Here is a 19,073-nt window from a genome sequence, read left to right as displayed (position 1 = left end):
TAAAAAGCAAACATTGCTTTCAGAAAGCAAGCAGTATGTAGTAAGAATCTTAGCTGTGCCGCCGTGATGACCACAAGTAATCCATACTACCTCGAAACAACGCTTAAGAGAAAAGGGAGTCAGAAGAAGGCATTTCAAAATAGTTCCTTCAAAGCCATTGTCTGTCTTATCAAGGTTATTGAAATAATGAAAATATTTTGTTTCTAGGTGAGTTCATTCAAAATGTTAAATACATTATCTTTCTGCTTTTAACACTTCCTAGGTACTTTTTTGTTTTGATGTATTTTGGATGTCATAAAATTTTTAGGGCTTTTAAGATCTATTATTTTACAAAAGAAAGAAATTGAGGCCCAGAAAGTTATGAGTTATGTGACGTTTTATACCAGATTAGGAGCAGAGCCAAGAGGAAGGCGGTCTGATTTAGCAGTCCTGTGCTGTTTCCACTGGGCCACATGGGAGCTGAATTGTGGTTCTGCTGGTGCCGAGGGACCTGGTCATTCACATCTCTCCTCAGGGACACATTATACCACTGCGCCTCAGCCACTCGGCTTCCCAGGAAACTGGAGATCACTTGGGAGAGCTGAGTTCATCATCACGCTCAATTGTAAGAAGCCTACCGTGCATTTTTTGTGGTATTCCTTTTTGTTTGGAGAGCTGTGATTCAAGTTTTGTTGTTTTAAAAGGTGAATGCTAGTGCGAGGCAGTCTGCTAATTTGAATTGTCAGGACATGAGCTGTAATAATAGTTACTGAACCATTCTAGGCCAGTAGGCTATATATACAAAGATCAAAAGTGATCTTTATCACATTTTTGTCATCTCAGTGTAGCCTATTTGGAGACCTCTGCTGGAGTAAGTGGCATGGCCATTTAAAAAGTTTCTTTAGATTTGTCTATTTTGTCCCAGATGAACTTGTGTCCTTTTTAAGAGTCACGGCTGATGAACAGTGCCATCTAGTGGACAATGAGGAGCTTTTCTTGGGTCAAAGGGGGTTTGGTGGGCTGCAGACTTAAAAAATCCTTGGTCACTAAATACTCTAGTAATTTACTCTAGTAAATATCCTCATATTCAGGAGTGGTTTATAGACATGTATAAGCCAGGGTCCGGTCATGATCTTGAGGAATGGGAAATATTCAGTGTATGCTCTCAAGGTTAGGATTGCCTAGTAGCCAAAAGGGTCCCAGAGAAGCTGGCACCAGTTTTGTGGTTCTTGGCTTATTTCTCTATTGTAGATATGAAAGTGGAAGAACAGGAGAGGGTATCCTTGGTGTGTCAGGACAAAAGGTGAAGGAAGCAAGGATACCAATGAGAGCATCTTTAAGGTTGCCAGGGTCCAGATGTACGGGAGGGCAAAGGCGTCTAGATCATTAGGAAGTAGGGTAGGACTGAGGGACTACAGCTTCCTAGGGGTTCCCTAAGGGATAGTTTCTAGAAAAAGGTAGGAAAAGGAGGTTGTGGTCTGGGAAAGAGGTTCTTGACTTGGTGTTTATGCTCCCTTGAAGTCAATTCCCTAAACGCAGGTCTTGCTACTGAGAGTGTTATGAAGTCCCAGGGCCTCCATTGCCACCAACAGGTCTCGTGTTGCCTTTAGATCAAATATTTGTTTCCCTGTTCACATGAGGAAATGACTGTTCAGGGAGGAACTCTGCTATTTGAAACATGTCAACTACTGCCACAAAAATCCTTTAGCTTCAGAGTTAAAAGTAAATACATTTCAATGGAGGCAGCAAGAAATGGGGCAATGGGGTCATAGACCAGTTTTCATCCTTAGGTAGTCAAGTACCAAAACCCTGGGTGTTGTAAATTCTAGAAGGACCTTCGTTTAGTCTTTAAATGAAGTTGGTTCAACATAGTACTTGAGGTATCTCTTGGGTTTTTTAAACAGACTCATTAGAAGACTGGCAACAATGCATAGGCTCACAATTCAAGACTTGATTTGAACTTGTCTTTGGCTCAGTTTTTCAACTCAGTTTAAATGTTAGGATAACGTTAAACAACATACCAACTTTTACATATAATAGTCTCTGCTCTGTGAGGTGGGAAAAACAGAAAAGATTTGTGAGAAGTAAGCCAATAACTGGTCACCCTTGGGTAGGGAAATTATAGGCGCTCCCTTTTCTCCCAAATTGTTTATTCAAATATATTGATAAATCAGGAAAAAAAGCAACAAAACTCCAGAGATTTTTAAGAATCAGAAGCAGTTTGAGGTTGACTCAATTAGCGGTCATCCCTTTCTACCTTTTAAATAAACCTGTCTTTAACTCACTGAGCCCACAGAAAACATGTTAAACAGCAGGAACAACACTAGTCATGAGAAAGGGTAAACATCTGACTTGAAAATTTTGATAAGCTGCTACTGGTTGGAAAGATGTAAATGGAATACTTGGAACAAAGTGTGGGCTCCCAGCAGCAGGCATGAAAGCAGACGGTGGTGTACCAACACGCCCTCCGTAGGTCCCCAAAAGCCCCACTAACCAGGGATGGACAGCAATTTCCCATGACTACAATTTCTAGAGTTTGTACATTTTCGAATACATAACCATTTGTCATGGGGCTCAATCGAAATGAGCTTAATTGCTGCTTTCATTTCCCCTCCGGGAGGGGATATGAGATGGTGGATCAGGTCATCTGATAACCAGTTGCTTTGAAGATGCAGATGTGTCCCAACATAATTAACATGTCAGGAACAATTTGAGCATAAGAATTTTGTGTTTGCTTAAGGGGCAATTTTGTCTGCAAGAAAAACAATGCAGGAAACTGCACCCCCTAAACCCTCCTGGTGGTACTGAGCCACATCCGTCTACATCTCATGTTACCACTTTCTAATTTCAGATAACCCTCCATGCACCACTTCACATCTTAGCCACAAGCTGCAGCCGCCTGATGCCCACTTCCAAGGCAAACGTCAAGGTAAAGTGCCATGTTTATTTGTAGTGTTAATATATTTCTTAAACATTAAACATGTAAAACCACTATATATATGTTTTTGAATGTCACTGATGTTTTGTAAAAAATTGTTGAAAGTATTACAGATACCGCCCCCCCCCCCCCCCCCCCCCCCCCCCCCGCCTTCACCACACTATTGTCTGTGTCCATATATACATGTAAATTCTTTGGTTAATCTCTTCCCTCCCCCACCCCCACCTTTCCTCTGAGATTCGTCAGTGTTTTCCATGCTTCTGTGTCTGGATCTATTTTGTACACTGATGACGTTTTTGAATGTTAGGCTCAGATCCCATCCTGTCCCCCTTTAAGTGCTATGGTGTTTACTGGACTCTTCATAGTACAGTGATTTTTAGGAACTGACTGTAATAGGATTCCTTCTCCTTTCCCAAAAGGTCATAGGCTGGTGTTTTCCCTTTACATCTGCAAAAAGTTTACGAACAAAATACTGAAAGTTTTTGTTCCACATAATTAATTTCTGCAAAAAGTTATTCAATTATAGTTATAATTACATAATAATTATAATTGTAGTTACTAAATTTTGAAGAGTTCTCATATATGCTACACATAGTCACCCATTTCCAAAAACCTAGAGGGTAAAATAAATACATTAGGGTGGCTAAAATTTCATTTGACTGAGAAAAGCACCTCAGGCTGTCGCAGTGTCTCTAGATGCCTGGTGTGAGAATAATCTGTACTCTTTAATTATAGAATGTAAAATGCCTATGACATATCCTGGAAGTCACCAGTTGAACTTTATCCTTGACAGGGATTTGTCTACTTGACATTCATTCACCTCTTATAACAGCAGTTCCAGAAGCAGCTCCTTCCCCCTCTGCTCCTTAGAACCAGAGTTGAAGAGTGAATTATTTTGAAAGTCACTTTTGAAAGGGTGTTGGAATCTCAGACAGCTAATGTGTCCATGGAAAAGGGCTAGAAGGCAATTTAGATATATTCCACAACACTTGATGTCCCTTTTTTCTGTCCCTTGAAGGGTTGTGCAAATACCTTCTCTGAAGCCTTCCCTAACCCCAGGCGATGTGTATCACACCTCCATGTACTTTTATATACTTGTCCGTAGTATTCATCATTGATGGCACAATCCTGAGGTTTCTGAGGGAAATCTTATCGTCACCAATGCCAGACACAACAGATGTTGAATAAATTGTAAGTAGATCGACCTGTCCTGCAATGATAGCCCATATTGTAACTCTCATGCTTTGTAAGGCACGTGATCCCTGCGTGCCCTTTCATCATGAATTCCTACTGACTAAACCTGCATGACCTACCTTGGTCCTGTGCTTTTTTTCCCCTCTGTTCTGTAATAGTTTGAAAGGACCTGTGAGTCACTTACTATCCTCACGATGCTGGCAGGGGACTTTCCTGACTCTCCTTTTCCCCTTTTCATTTTGAATTTGTTCACTGACCCAGCTATGCAGATCTTTCATAATCTGTCAAATCTGGGGTCATAGTCTAGGGGGCAGGAAAGCAGTGACCCACACATAAAACACACATCCTTGGAATATACTCTTCCTTGACCCCAGGGCCAAGGTCTTTTTCACAGACCAGACACAGAAAAGATAGGCATTCCCCCAGTCTTAGCTGCAGCTGGTTGGCTCACTTACAAAGAACTGACTGAACAGCTGAAGTCAGCTGTGAAAATCTCCCCAGTCAAGAAAGGAAACTCACTTTGTATGCAGCCAGTGACCCAACGCGGACCAACATTTCATTTTTGTTTGAAAGTCGCTGCTTTCATGAAAAGAACCAGATTGATTGCTGCGAGAGCCAAAGTACTTTATATACCTCTCAGTTCCTGTACCGATACGGTTTCAAGGTGTAACTCAAGGTATCATAGCTTCTGTAGTAAGAAAAAATCTGAGTCTGAATCTCGGTGACAAACCTGGTGGCATATAGTTTTGTGTCTTGGCCATTTGCTATACCCCAATTCATAGTGAATAGTATACTGAACAGCTGTAGAATGCTAATTAAACCATTCTCTTACACTCCTTCCTGCTCCCCCACACCAGCCCCACCTGCTCACTGGCTGTAGGAAAAGGTGAAAGAAATCAGTTTTGGAGGTCAGACCCAGTGCCACCCAGAGAGAAGAGAAAAATGTTTAGCGGAAACTGGCCTTGAAGTAGCACCCTGATGAGAATCCAAATGGAGAGTGTAAACAGATTTCTCAACCCCAGTGTTTTCTGAGAAAAGAGAATTATATGACATTAGACATCAGCATGGACATCTTTGATATGCTTTTTGGAAAGGAGAGGTACAAAGCAAATGTGCATCAACTCTCAGTAATCTTGGATTTATACAATGGTGCAACCAAAAAACTAGCTCTGCGGAAGAATGAGATTTGTAAATACGAAGGCCAAGGTGGTAAGAAGAGAGTAGAGTACTGTCCCAAATTGCCAAAGTACTGGCATGCAAATAAGAATTCACGGCATAGGACCTGGACTGGTTCAGCAGATTCAGTCTGTGCGCACGGAGTGCCAAGGCCATGGGGGATGGATACGTCCTGAAGATAAACGTAAAAGCTCCAATGTAAGGACGATAGTGCGACAGAAGATTCTAAAAGTTCACATTGACAAAGGCGAGAAAGGTGGCCAGAAAATGAGGTTACATGGTTAAGGGGGCCAAAACCCAGGACTGGAGCCAACAGATACTGTTTTAGATCAGGACCATGCTGCTTTCACTCGATGACCTTTGCATGTTTGTGGACATACAGCTGGTTGAAGCGCTGTGTGGCTTCCAGACCAAACCATGACTGTCAGCGCTCACCCAGGTCAACCTGTCAAGCATGGAGATATATATCTAGTGTGCCAAGTATAGTGTGGCACACTGTGTATATGAAAAGGGTCGTGTAGCCCTGGCCAGTTTGGCTCAGTAGTTAGGAGCGTTGGCCTGCAGACTGAAGGGTCCCAGGTTCAACTCTGGCCAAGGGCACATACCTTGGTTGCAGGTTCGTGTGGGAGCAACCAATCGATGTGTCTCTCTCCCTTCCACTCTGAAAAGCAGTATCCTCAGGTAAGGATTAAAAAAGAGGTCACGTAACCATTGAACTTAAGGTCAACTTTCCTGAGAACGGCTCTCCTGATAAACATATTTCTGGCTGGGAAACCTTCCTAAGAGGAAGGAAGCAGAAGAGACTGATGAAACAGACCAGGTAGAACTGGTGGACTTTGATCCAAAGCAAGGAAGGCTGCACCCTTAGCGTCATCTTAGGATGTTCACTACCCGAGGGTAGTCAGTGTCGGACCTCTTAAAAGGGCCCGTAACACTCACAGCTGGCATTTTATATACAGTAGTGAATGAGTGAAGGACTGGAATCATAACATGCTCACTACTTGCTCTTGTTTTAACATTCAACTACAATAGTGTTTTACTTTTTTTTTTTTTTAATATATCTTTATTGATTTCAGAGAGAGGAAAGGAGAGGGAGAGAGAGATAGAAACATCGATGTGAGAGTCATTGATCAAGCCCACAACCCAGGCACGTGCCCTGACCGGGAATCGAACCCTGATCGCCTGGATCCTAGGTTGACACTCAACCGCTGAGCCTTGCCCGGCCGGGCTACAGTAGTGTTTTAAGTTAAATGGAGAATAAACTACAAGTTTCCTTCCCATGTCTGTTAGGTTATACTTTGTACTTATGTACACGGAATAGCTTAGTCTGAAAGGCTAGCTACATGTATTGACTTCAATGTACGCACCTTAATTATTAAGCTATGAAAAAATGCCAAAGCCCTTTTTTACAGAGAAGTGTTGATCTGTACAGTTGTATCACATGGATTCACTGTGATGCCTGTTGCATTTGTTGCCGCCTCAGCTGTTGGTGGAGAACGGCATGCTGTACGCTTTAGCCTGTGGTATCAGCAGCAGAAGCGCTGACTTCCTAAACAAGGGGTTTACAGTGGTACCTCGGTTTTCAAATGTCTCCGCTGAAAAACATTTCATTTTACCAACGCCGTAAACCCGGAAATGCTTCGGTTCTTGAACACGCCTCGGAAGTTGAACTAGCTACATCGCTTCCACTGAGGGCAAGATCCTGAGGCCTAACTATCGGCTGCGGATCCCTCGGTTTTCGAACGTTTCGGAACTCGAATGGTCTTCTGGAACAGAGTACATCTGAAAACCAAGGTACCACTGCATCAGAATATGCTGTTGCTCGAGGACTTGCAGCACTTTTTTAGGTATATTACTTTAGGCCATTTAACTTGTGCTCCAAAGTAACTGTAATCAAGTGTTAGCAGTAGAGCAAATGATGATCAGCTTTAATTGTATGTTTAAAAGTAACGTTCACAAGCTTAAATGTGGATATCGAAAATTCAAGCATTCTTGAAAATATGTTTCCTTAATATACTGATCACAAACAGCCTAATTTTTTTTCCCTACCAAGTAGTCGCCATCCATCCCATTAACCCTTGTGCCAGGTGGGGCATTAATGTGCCATGTAATTGCCCCCATTCCTGGCTGAACCTCACCTGGAGTGGAGAGTGGAGTAATAGCCTACACAGAGCGAAAAGATGGTGGACATACCAGGATAAAAACTAAGCAACCTGCAAGGTTACATGTGGCCTTACCACTTTTTTCTCTTAAAGTATGTGCTTTCCAGATGAGAGGAAAAGGCTATAGGAGACTTGGCTTGGGGTGGTAAGCACACAATGCGGTGTACAGATGATGTGTTATAAAATTGTGCACCTGAAACCTGTATAATTTTGTTAACCAGTGTCACCCCCATAAATTTTAATAAAAAGGAAAAAAAGGCTGTCCCCTCAACATCCTGCAGGTGCCAATGGAGGGCTACATGTTTCCAGTAAAATCCAAATCATTAGGACTATATGAACCTCAGGCAACTAAGTGATTAATAGTAGTCACCTATTAAAACCAAGACTCCAAATTAAAGCAACTTATCAAGGTCACACAATGAGTAGAATTATAGTCAATCCAGATGAACCGACTTTAGGCTCTTCTCTGCTACCTGCTGCTTCTTCTCCTCCAATCCCCAACAGTCACTGGCAGCTATCATGCTGTGAAACGTATCTGAAATGGCATGCTCTCACCCTGGCCAGTGTGGTCCAGTTGGTTGGGCATCGTCCCGTGGACGGACACTGCGGGATTACGGTGGTGCTGGTGGGGCCATGCAGGAGGCAGCTCATCAATGCTTCGATTTCACATTGATGTTTCTGTCTCCCTCCCTTCCTCTCTAAAAATCTTAAAAAAAAAAAAAAATTTTGCATACTCTCATAATCATAGATTTTAAATTCATTTATGGGTTCCCTTTTCAATGAAATGTGTTCATAAGTAAATAATGGAATTACCTGTATTCCTTTTTTAGTCAGGGCAAGTAAGCTGAGGCACTTACTTGTTATGGCCCATAAAGTCTGAAGAAAGCTGAAAAAAGCTTACAAGATCAAAAGGCAAGGGGGAAATGTTTCAGAAAAGAACATGGGATCACAAGAAAATGCTGTCGGTCACCCTGATAATAAGGAAGCAAGCCCATTTTTGATAAAGTCCTTTTAATGGAAAATGTAAAACCCCTTTCAACTTCAATGTACAAAGCCATATGTAACACTTGCACTTAACAAATAAAAGCAAGCCAATGTTTTAAAAAAATACATCATTAAATGTATATATGTATATATTTACATAGCATATTAAGTTTAATATTTAGCTTTAAAAGTCACATAAATTTTACCAAAATGAGACAATTTTAAATAAATTACACCTTTTGAAAATGTTTAATTGTACAGTCAATAGCTTCAACAAAATATTGAAGTGTCTGTATTAGTATTTGCTTTATATACTTTATATTTTACATTTTTTACAATTATTTGGCAGTAATTTTTTGATTATGACATGAATGCTGTGCGAGTCAGCAATTTCCCAAGTGCAGGCAACAGCTGGTGTGTCCTCTTCTCACAGTAACTGTCTCAGTGTAGTGAAAAATACCGTTATTTTAGCAAACTGTACAAGGTCACATTTACACCTGATCAACAATAGAGCATAGAATTTTGTATTTTTTTCCAAAAATAAATACATCATTAAATCTGGCATTTTCACAAACATCATATACACTATAATACAAAAACAGCTCTGAAGTGCTGCTTTTTAAATGTAGCTTGTTTTAATAACTAACATTGAATCATAGGAGCTGTGACTTACGCTGTACTGCTGTGGGGTCAGTAACAAGTAATTACTACAAAGAGAATTTCTTGGCACTGATGGTTTTATGAAGCTTAAGTCAGTGTGCATACAGATCATCGATCAAGAGTAAGTAATCCCACTTCAATGGCCTAAAAACAGCAAACTGGAACACACCTAATTTTCTTCCATATCCTCTGCGTCGTCTTCATGTATTTTCAAAGCTCTTACCACTTCCTTGACTGCATGATACAAGATGTTTTTAACCTGAAAGAGATGTTTTAGAATGATGCTAGGATTTCTACTCACTTCAACTGGACAGAAATTAAATAAAAACCACTATATTAAAAATATTTTTTAAATGGAAATCCAAATTCAGGAAAAGTAAATGTCGAAGTTAAAAAATGTTAAACCAAAAGTTAAAATCACGGTCACTAGAAGTTATACAATTAAGTGCGTAGTGGGGTTAATCTTTTTGGTCATTACCCTAACGTGACAAACTAGGCCATGGCAGCCTAAGCTGTTATGCGTGTATCATATTTCTGAATATGAAAAGCCTGCAGAACAGGAGCTAGTTGAAAGCTCATCTCTTACCTGTAGTTTATCATCATAATTGATTTCATCCTTCAAAAGTCTCAGTTCCTGTGTTAAATGAAATGACTGTACGAGATGTTCTGGAGACACAAAGTCTTCAGTTACCTGAATACAGCTGTGAAAATTCTGTACCTATCACCAAAGCAAAAACAGTAAACTAAATTTTAGGAGGTGGGAATAAAGAAAAGCAAAGTTATCTTTTAATAGTAAACACAAAGGACAATTCATCAAATAGCATTTCAAAGCAGACCACATTTTATGAGACAGTTCTATCACTGAACAACTTCATGTAAAGTGACTCTGTAAATGGAACATTTTTAAATAATGAAGTTTTCCAGGAATCCTTTAGAGAGGCGGATAATCTTATCCTAAATCATCAATTTTGTTAAGGTGGATTTTTTGGTGTTACTTAAAACAAAGAAAAAGCTAACGGGAAAGTATCTGGTTTATCAGTGCAATCAATCATCAATTGTGATGTCTGTTGTTGTTCCTTCAGCTGTTAGCCTTTTGGTCACTTCACTGTTAACTTTGAGAACAGCAGTAGATTAGTAGATTAAAGAAAAGGAAATAAAACTTAAAAGTTTATTTTTTAGGAACTTGGATGAAAACTGTAGTTCCAGACAGATACTGACCACAAGTTTTAGAATTGTGCTAGGACTTTATTTGTGCCTTTCTTTCACATTAACCAATTAAAGATATCCTTTAATCTTCTGTGGCACCAATACAACTGTTTTTCAACAGTTGTCTCTCTCCTGACTAAATGGTTTTCACAAGAAGCCAGTAAATGCCTGTTATTTGTTCAACATGTACGAAGTGGCTGCACACACTTCACTATTTCACAGAACTCCACTCTAACGATCAGTACAATGACAGAGAAAGGACGATTTTGTGATGTTTCTAGGTTGTCTTCTAGTGATATTAAAAGACAGAAAATTCCTTGGAAAGGAGAAATAAATGAAAACTAAGCACTTAAATTTATTCCAGTTTTTTTAAGTATAAAAATTAATTTAATTGGAAGGAGTGAGAAGAAAAGCTGTGGGAAAAATCTAACTGATGACAGGGTAATGAAATTCTAATTCCTCCTCTGGGCATAATGAGCCCCTGAATAGCTGCTGAAGTCTGCAGAGTTCTTTAACTCTAGCACTGTGCCTCTACTGATAACTAGACAGTATATACCTGTATATAGATATGAATGAAGCATGCTCTTCCTTTTTAATCTTTAGGATGTTGGTTCCTCTAGAGGGTGAACACACTGGATGCCTCACATTTTCAGCACTGCTGTATAGGCTCACTGCACCTGCATTCTGTGTCTATCGAACAGATGCTCTATATTTCACTGAGCAGGATACTATGGATAAGAGGTTCAGTGCCTGTTCCAAGATAAATCAGCCAAAAATATGGCAGGTCAACAGGAACCCAGCTCCTGTAATATCCCCATGTCTAACACAGTCTTTACAGTCCTACATTAACTCAAATCATACCAGCATACAGCCTCCAAATGCCATCTCTTATCTTTCACTTATTTAAACATGTCCTAGGGATTAAGTCCATTAAAAGTTCTAGCATGTAAACTTAGCACTTCTTGCTCTACTGTCTTTATAATTTCTCTGCTCACTGGTATTGTAATTTTGTTTATCTATCGTTTTCCTGTTTTCCTTTAGCTCTTTGAGCACACTTAAGACAGTTGACTTAAAGTCTGTATCTAGTAAGTCCAATATTTGGGCTCCCTCAGGGACAGCTTCTCTCCATTTAATTCCGCCCCCCATGAATGGGCCACACTTCCCTGTTTCTGTGTATGCTGTGTAACTTTTTGTTGAAAACTGGACATCTGAACATTATAATGTGGTCACTGGAAATCTGATTCTCCCCTTGCCTCAGACTTCCCTGCTGTCAATTGTTGAGGGCTGCAGCCATCCACTTGTTTTGTGACTTTTCCAAACTATTTTCTCAAAGACTATTCCTTGTTGGGTGTGATCACTGAAGTCTGTTGCATATCAGTGGTCAGCCAGTGGCCTGCCAGAGATCTCCTTAACGTCAAAAATCAGCTGCCCTTTTCTTCATTAAGCAGTCCCCTAGTTGGTGTAAGTCTTGGATTAGACTACAGAGTCCTGAAAAAGTTGATTCTGTCAGTCTTTGCCAGTTTATGATTGCCTTAAAAATCTCTTTTTGAATAGTGACTTTTATTAGTGTTTATAAGATGCTATTATGTTTCCAAATGTCCTGAATCTGATTTATTTTGCTTAAAGATTTAAGGGTTAGCTTGAAGGGGCAAGGTTCAGTTTTAGAGGAACACATCTGAACTTCCCATTCCACTTAACCCTTTCTTTGGCCATTTTTGAGTCATTTACGTTTTACTCCCTTGATAGACTGTTTTATTCATACTTGTCTTAAAGGATCAGTTGTAATCAGAAATAGGTAATGTTAAGAAAATATAACTCTTGGTCCGGGCTGGGTAGCTCAGTTGGTTAGTGTTGTCCCAATACACCAAGGTTGTGGGTTCAGTTCCCAGTCAGGGCACACACAAGACTGAAACCAATGAATGTGTAAGTGGAACAACAAATGGATGTTTCTCCCTCTCTCCCTCTCTCTGAAAACCAATTAAAATAAAAAAGAAAATACAACTTTTCTGTTCATAGTAGAGAGGTTATTATCTTGACACCATGATTGTCATATATACACAGCGACATGTGAGAACTTAAAGAGTGGATTTTGCCGAAGTACTTTTAGTCTTATGAATGCAGAGAATTCACAACTTTATTATAAACTCACTATAAATGACCAAACACAATCGATTAAAAGCTGATAGTCAATTTTATCACTAAATATTTTATGTTAATGTGAAGAAGCATGTTTTGCAGATATCTGAGATAAAAAAGAATATTAGGCAAGAAAATTCCTAAGTACAGTGGTTCTGGGGTAGGAAAATGCTTGGTGTATGTGAAAACCACACAGAGGGCAAGGTGGCAAGAGACAAGGAAGGAGAAGAGCAGTGGGAGAGGAAGGCAGTGATATGTATGTGTGAGTGTGTAAAGGGGCCTGTGTGAAACAGAAAACAAGTACAGATTGTTAGGCCTTGTGAGGCTTTGAGCAGAGAGATATGTGAACTAAACTTAACAGGATAACTTTGCCTACTATTTTAAAAACCATGGCTCTTCCCTTCCCTCTCTCCCCTCAATAAAGTAGAAGCAGCAGAGACACATGTATACGCATGGAACCTCTGTGGTAACAGTGGTTGCCTCTGGAGGAGAGGCACTGGGGGCAGAGTTGAGAAAAAGACTGAATTTTAACTGTGAACTCTTTTGTAATGTTTGAATTAAAAAAAAAAAAATCATATAAATGTATTATATTTGCAACAGAAAAAGTATTTTAAAACAATATTTTCAAGAGTACTAGAACTGAATGTTTATATGCAAAAAAATTTGAATCTTGATCCATACTTTGTACTATATACAAAAATTAAAAATGGACCACAGTCCTACATGTAGGAATAACAACTATAAAACTTCTAAAAGAAAATGTAAGAAAAAATATGATCCTGGCTAGGCAAACAATTTAAAGATACAACAATACAAGTATGATACATAAAAGAAGAAAACTGACCAATGAACTTCATCCAAATTTAAAAACTGTTCTTTGGAAGACACCATTAGGAAAGCCACATATTTGGAGAATATACTTGCAAAGCACATAACAAATAAAGGGCTTATTAAGTAGAGTAGATAAAGAACACTCAAATCTCAGTAAGAAATAAGAAAACCCAATTATAAAAATAGACAAAATATTTGAACACCCAATTTACCAAAATAGATACAAATGGCAAATAAGCGCACATGAACAGATACTCAACATATTTAGTTATTAGGAAAATGTAAGTTAAAATCACAATGTGATACCAATGCACACTTATTCAAATGCTTAAAACCAAATTAACAATAAGTAGAGGAAATGTAACTCACATATACTGCTTTGGGGAATGAAAAACGGTACAACCACTTTGGAGAACAGCCTGGTGGTTTCTTGTAAGTTAATCATATATTTATCATATGGCCAGGCAATCCCACTACTCAGTATTTATCCAAATGAAATGAAAACCTTTGTTTAAAACAAAATCCTTATGTGAAGGTTTATAGTAGCTTTCTTTATTATTGCCCCAAAATGGAAACAACCAAAATGTTCTTCAGTTGGTGAATAAATAAAAACAAACTGTGGTACATTTATGTAATGAACTAAGCAATAAAAAGGAAACAGTTACTGATACACACAATATGGTTGAAACTCAAATGCATTATGTATGTTAAATGACTCAAAGACTATATATGATAAGATTCCAATTATGATATTCTTATATAAGCATATCTATAGGGACATAAAACAGGTAAGTGGTTGTAGAGATGTCAGGTGGGAGGAGAGGTTGACTAAGAAGGTGCAGGAGGGAATTTCTTGGACTGATCAAAGTGTTCTATATTCTAATTGTGTTGTTTCCTAACTATTTATCTTTCAAAACTTACAGAACTGTACACTAGTAAGAGTATTATTTTACTACATGCAAATTGTACCGTAAAAAGAGAAAAACAACCTGCACCATCCAAGTTCAACACTGAGAGAGTGGATACTGGGTAAGTTGGATATGCGAGTAAGAATTTTCAAGGGAACTTGTATTATCAACTACTATTCCTATTTACAAAAAGATGTATTGTAGTACTGTTCTCTTAAAATAGGCTACTCCTTTTAAAGGCATTTTCCATTTGGACACAGGTTAGCCATTTTCTGATAAGAGGCAACAGGGGGGGAAAAATTGTATGTGAGGTGAATCCCAATTAAACCTGAATCATAAATGATCCAACATGTCTGAGCTGATCATGTAAGTCCATGGGAAAAAACAATTTAACATAAATTAATGCATTTAATACATTTTCCCCAGGAAGTTAATGTAGAGAAAAGGCTGTATGTACGTTTATATTTTATCATAAATGCTTTTTGAGAAATAAGAATGATAAATCTAACCCTGAATCTGACATCTTAAAAACTAAGCAACTATTATAACTTAAGGAATTTTTGTGCTATTATAATAATGTCAGAAATGCTAAAAAGAGAGTAATAGCATACAGTTATAGAAAACATGGGAAACTTTCCTTGGTAAAACTATACACAAGATACATCCCAATTACCAGGTGGTAGAAAAAGTATGGAATCAACTTTGAGGCAAACTAGCTTTTAGGGTTCTTGGTTTCCTTTGTACACTTTGTTACTGTGTGGGCTAAATTGGTCTGTGGTAGCTCCAGTTAGTTATAGGAACCCATTGGATGCTTTCAATCCAGGCCTCCATATCCACCATCTATTCTGTACCATTCTTCCAGGTGCCACACAGTCCACGCCAAAGAAAGAAAGATTAGGTGTTGACTTTAGTTTTTAAGTTTTGTGGATCACTAGCTATAAAAATTACATACCATCTTTCTTTGGATATGTTACTGCTATGTTGGCAACCTCCAGAGAAGCAGGAGGGACACTGAAAGCCCAAATTTTGAAATGATGTAGCCAATAATTCATTCTACTCATACTTGGTGCCTTAAAAAATGTATGATCTCTAAGTCTTAATACACACCCTCCCACTGTTAAGTTTCAACTATTGAGAACTGAATATATAGTACAGTAAATCCTCACTTAATGTCGTCAATAGGTTCTATGACTTTAAAAGTGAAACCACATATAATGAAGCCAATTTTACTGGAGTCTAACTGATATAAACAAGTTAAAGTCCTATGGTGTAACGAGATATTACTTGAGGATCTGCTGTATCTCGTTCTTCCCCTAAGTCTTAAAAATTAGATTTCCATCCACTAAATCAGAGACAATACAAAAAGGAAATATGGCTACTATTTAAATAAGTACAAGTTTTTATTTATATACCTGATGAAGTGCTCCTGCTGGTAAGACAATGGCATCACCAAGGAACTGAATAAGAGTGCGGGTTCTGACTCCGTATTCCTCGAGCAGTCTTTGGCGGAGCTTTCTGTTCACATACCAACTCTGATCACGTATTGGATCATGTTCTGGTAGAACGTCAAGGCCTTGCTCTTTTGAAATCTGAAATATACACCCCAATTTAAGTAAGGGAAATGGTAAATCCTGTTCTATTAAATTTCAATTTTCTTTACAATAAGTCTTTTGTTCTCAGAATCTTATGGAATGTTTGGGCTTAAATTAGAGAAAATATTCTACGACAATTTGAAAAGCCAAAGGATATTAAAACAACATTGCACACTAATAAAGCGAATGCTGAGATGAGGAAAAGCTTAGTGTGTAGTAGCTTTTTCCAAAAGTCAAACCATTCATACATATGGATTTCAAACACTTCTTGATCCTTTCTTTTAAGGTAGGTACTTTTTACCTTCTAAGATAAATACTTTTATACTAATTTTCTAACCCTTGACAAATCAACTTCAAGGGACCATTTACTAATCACTAAATAATCTTCTTTAAAAAGCAAAATTTATAATATTTCAAATTAAAATACTGGTAGGTACTCTGGGATAAGATAGTAGGTACAGGGCTATAGCCCTTTGCACTGACCAGAGACCTTAAGACCATTCAGAAGGAAGATTAAGTACAATAAGAGAAGGAGAAATGATGGTTCCTTAAAAATATATAATTATAAAATTTAAAAAGTATTTGAACAAAGGGTTTTAATCAGTTATTCAGATGAATGTATCCTATTCATTCAGAGTATCTAACAACCAAAATAAAGGTAAAATTACTCAAAATTTCAATCTAGTCAAATAAGTATTAGAGCAATCAGATGTGACAGAGTAGCATTCCCTAGATCACCAGCAAAAAATATCAATCAAGCAATAAATAAAATTAAGATCTTACACTGTTTAGACATTCCTATGACACATTAGTTTTTATATTCCGCACTTTCCAAACACTGCTTTTCTCCAAGGGTACCATCTAATCCTTCAACAGATTAGTTCTCTACTAGAGGCAGATGGGGGAGGAGCACTAGCAACTGAGGAGACACAGCCATTCAAACCCCAACATGAAATGCTTAACAGGAACAAGAGAAAGGAGCATCTGACTTCCTAAAACGAGAGAAATCCCCTCCTCCTCTGAAGTAAAAGTTATTTACTGATCTTATATTGAATGCCAAATGAAGTTACATTAAAAATTAGTCCTCGCTCAAGGTGGAGAGATAAACTACTTGCACTAAATTATACCTTTTGAAGAAATTCCCTTATCTTGTCAGTGTCCTTCCCGGCATAAATGTGCCACAGAGCACCAGGCACTTCGCTTGAGTCCTTCAACCGTTTTCTTAAAATGTCATCCAAATCCTCTTCTTCAAATTTCCTGAGTATCCCTAAAACACAGGAGAGTATTTTCAAATTGGTCAGGAAATATGACCGGCAGAAAGCCAAATTTCCTAAAACTGATCTATCAGAGGCAGCCTAGTGCCTGACTAGACTGGCACTCTTAAGAGAGGAGATAAACCCAAAATGTCTTCTAATTTCTTATTAGTTCATCTGTAATTAAATGCAAATGCCCTACGAGCTGTGGTTTTGAGGAAACATCAGATCACTCTTTTAAAATGCTGGCAAACCAACTATGTGCACATGCATGCGTGTGCACATGCACACACACACGAACAGAAAATAAAGTTAACTGGTTATTTCTGAGTGAAATATAGGAAGGTCGTCTTTTCCAAACTCCCAATTTCACTATAGTGAACATTTTAAAGGAATGTTCTTTGAAGAAATCTATTGCCTGTTACAGTGAATACATTAGATGTTTCCTAATCTGGGACAGTAAAAGCTTTTTAATCTTTAAAATTGTCTGAAAGGATTTCTTAATTCAAATATTTATTATGTGTTTACAATGTGCCAGACACTGTCTTAGAATTTGGGGGATTAGAGTTAAGAAAGACACAGTTAAGACCTCACAGAGTAAAAGAAGGTATTAATAAATGTAGGCAAATAAGAGTATCACACAGTGAGTGCATTCACACGAGTACAAAAAATTCAAAAAGACTGGTTCAGTTCTCCAATTTTTTCTGGGTAATGTACATTTATAAAATATCCTCTTTAAAAATGATAGCTGATGTTTTTTATTAATCCTCAAGCCAAGGACATTTTTTCCATTGATTTTTAGATGTGGGGGGGGGGGGGGGCACTGAAATGACAGGGACACATCAATTGGCTGCCTCCTGGATGCACCCCGACAGGGGCTGGACTGGAACCTGCAACTCAGGTATATGCCCTTGCCTGGGAACTGAACCAGCTACCCTTGGGTGCACAGGCCGATGCTTTAACCGCTGAGCAATACCAGAGAGGGCCAGCTGATCGTTTTTAAATGTGGCTTTTAAAAACAATTATTTAAGTTGATTTTTAGTGACAGAGAGGAAGGGAGGAAGGAAGGGAGGGGGAGAGAGAAACATCAATTTGTTGTTCCACTTATTCATACATTCATTGGTTGACTCTTGTATGTGCCCTGACTGGGGATCTAACCTGCAACCTTGGCTTACTGGGACAATGCTTTCATCAACTGAGCTATCTGGCCAGGGCTAAATGTGTGTGTTTTTTAACACAATTATAATTTAACAACCTTAGATAAAAGTTTTTCAATTATTACTTCTAAATTTTATTGCTCTGTAAATTAAAACAAAAAACTTTCTCAAAAGGAAGAAAAAGTTTTTCTTTCATGAACACCTCTAGGGAGAGATGACAAAAATCTGAGTTACACTTTAAAGGATAAATGCCGGAATTTGCCAGAAGAGATGGGAGAGCCGTTGTAGGTGGAGGAAAAGAAAAAGCAAAGGAACTTTAGGTCAGTGTTTCTTCATGTGTTTTAAGCACCTTATATATTCCTAAAACGTTCCTATTTTTCTGACCATCTATCAAAGTTGGCAAAAACTTTAGATAAGAGACAGATGTTAATGTTTTCTCAAAAGATCAAAAATTACGCTACAAATGATGGATGGGAGGTATGCAGAAACAAAGATGAGTAAGAAAGTTCCAGCATTTAAGTACATGAAAGTATACTAGAGAAAAGCAGGCATAGCCTCTGTATTGCAGACTAAGTGCTATAGGGGATGAATTGGAAAGAGAACAATGAAGTACAAGAGATAACTAACCCTGTGGCATCATAGGCCTTGAAAGAATAAATAATCTTGACCACAGGTCACACATTTCTGTGCTAGAGCTGGGACCACAACTCAAGTATCCCAGACTCTTAAATCCTTGGGAGTGAAGGGGGCAGAGTTTTTATCTATTATAATCAATAGCAAAGGGACCTGAGAAACAATGTAAATATGAGTCAGGATGGGTATTATAGAAGCTGTCAAATATACAGAAAATTTGAGTGAATACTATAATGAAACCTCATGCCCTTGGCACCTAGCCAC

General features: G+C 38.4%; 1 protein-coding gene across 17 annotated transcripts in view; it reads right to left on the bottom strand.

Annotated features, from left to right (window-relative positions):
* Positions 1-8,447: 8,447 nt before the first annotated feature.
* Positions 8,448-19,073, bottom strand: part of JMJD1C (jumonji domain containing 1C) — a gene marked incomplete at its 5' end in the record, with an annotated part of 199,030 nt that continues 188,404 nt past the window's right edge. For 16 of the 17 annotated variants that reach the window (XM_081157778.1, XM_081157779.1, XM_081157770.1 and 13 more), the window contains 4 exons: positions 8,448-9,352; positions 9,680-9,811; positions 15,587-15,763; positions 16,894-17,033. In XM_081157778.1, coding sequence (XP_081013904.1) covers positions 9,263-9,352; positions 9,680-9,811; positions 15,587-15,763; positions 16,894-17,033 — 539 coding nt within the window. In that variant the 3' untranslated portion in view covers positions 8,448-9,262. The remainder of the gene's footprint in view (positions 9,353-9,679; positions 9,812-15,586; positions 15,764-16,893; positions 17,034-19,073) is intronic. The other variant, XM_081157774.1, reaches the window with a different exon arrangement.

This window comes from Miniopterus schreibersii (assembly GCF_964146895.1).
Source record: "Miniopterus schreibersii genome assembly, chromosome: 14".
Classification (NCBI taxonomy): Eukaryota; Metazoa; Chordata; class Mammalia; order Chiroptera; family Miniopteridae; genus Miniopterus; species Miniopterus schreibersii.
Note: the sequence above shows the minus strand (reverse complement) of the source record. Positions and strands in the feature narration are given on the sequence as shown.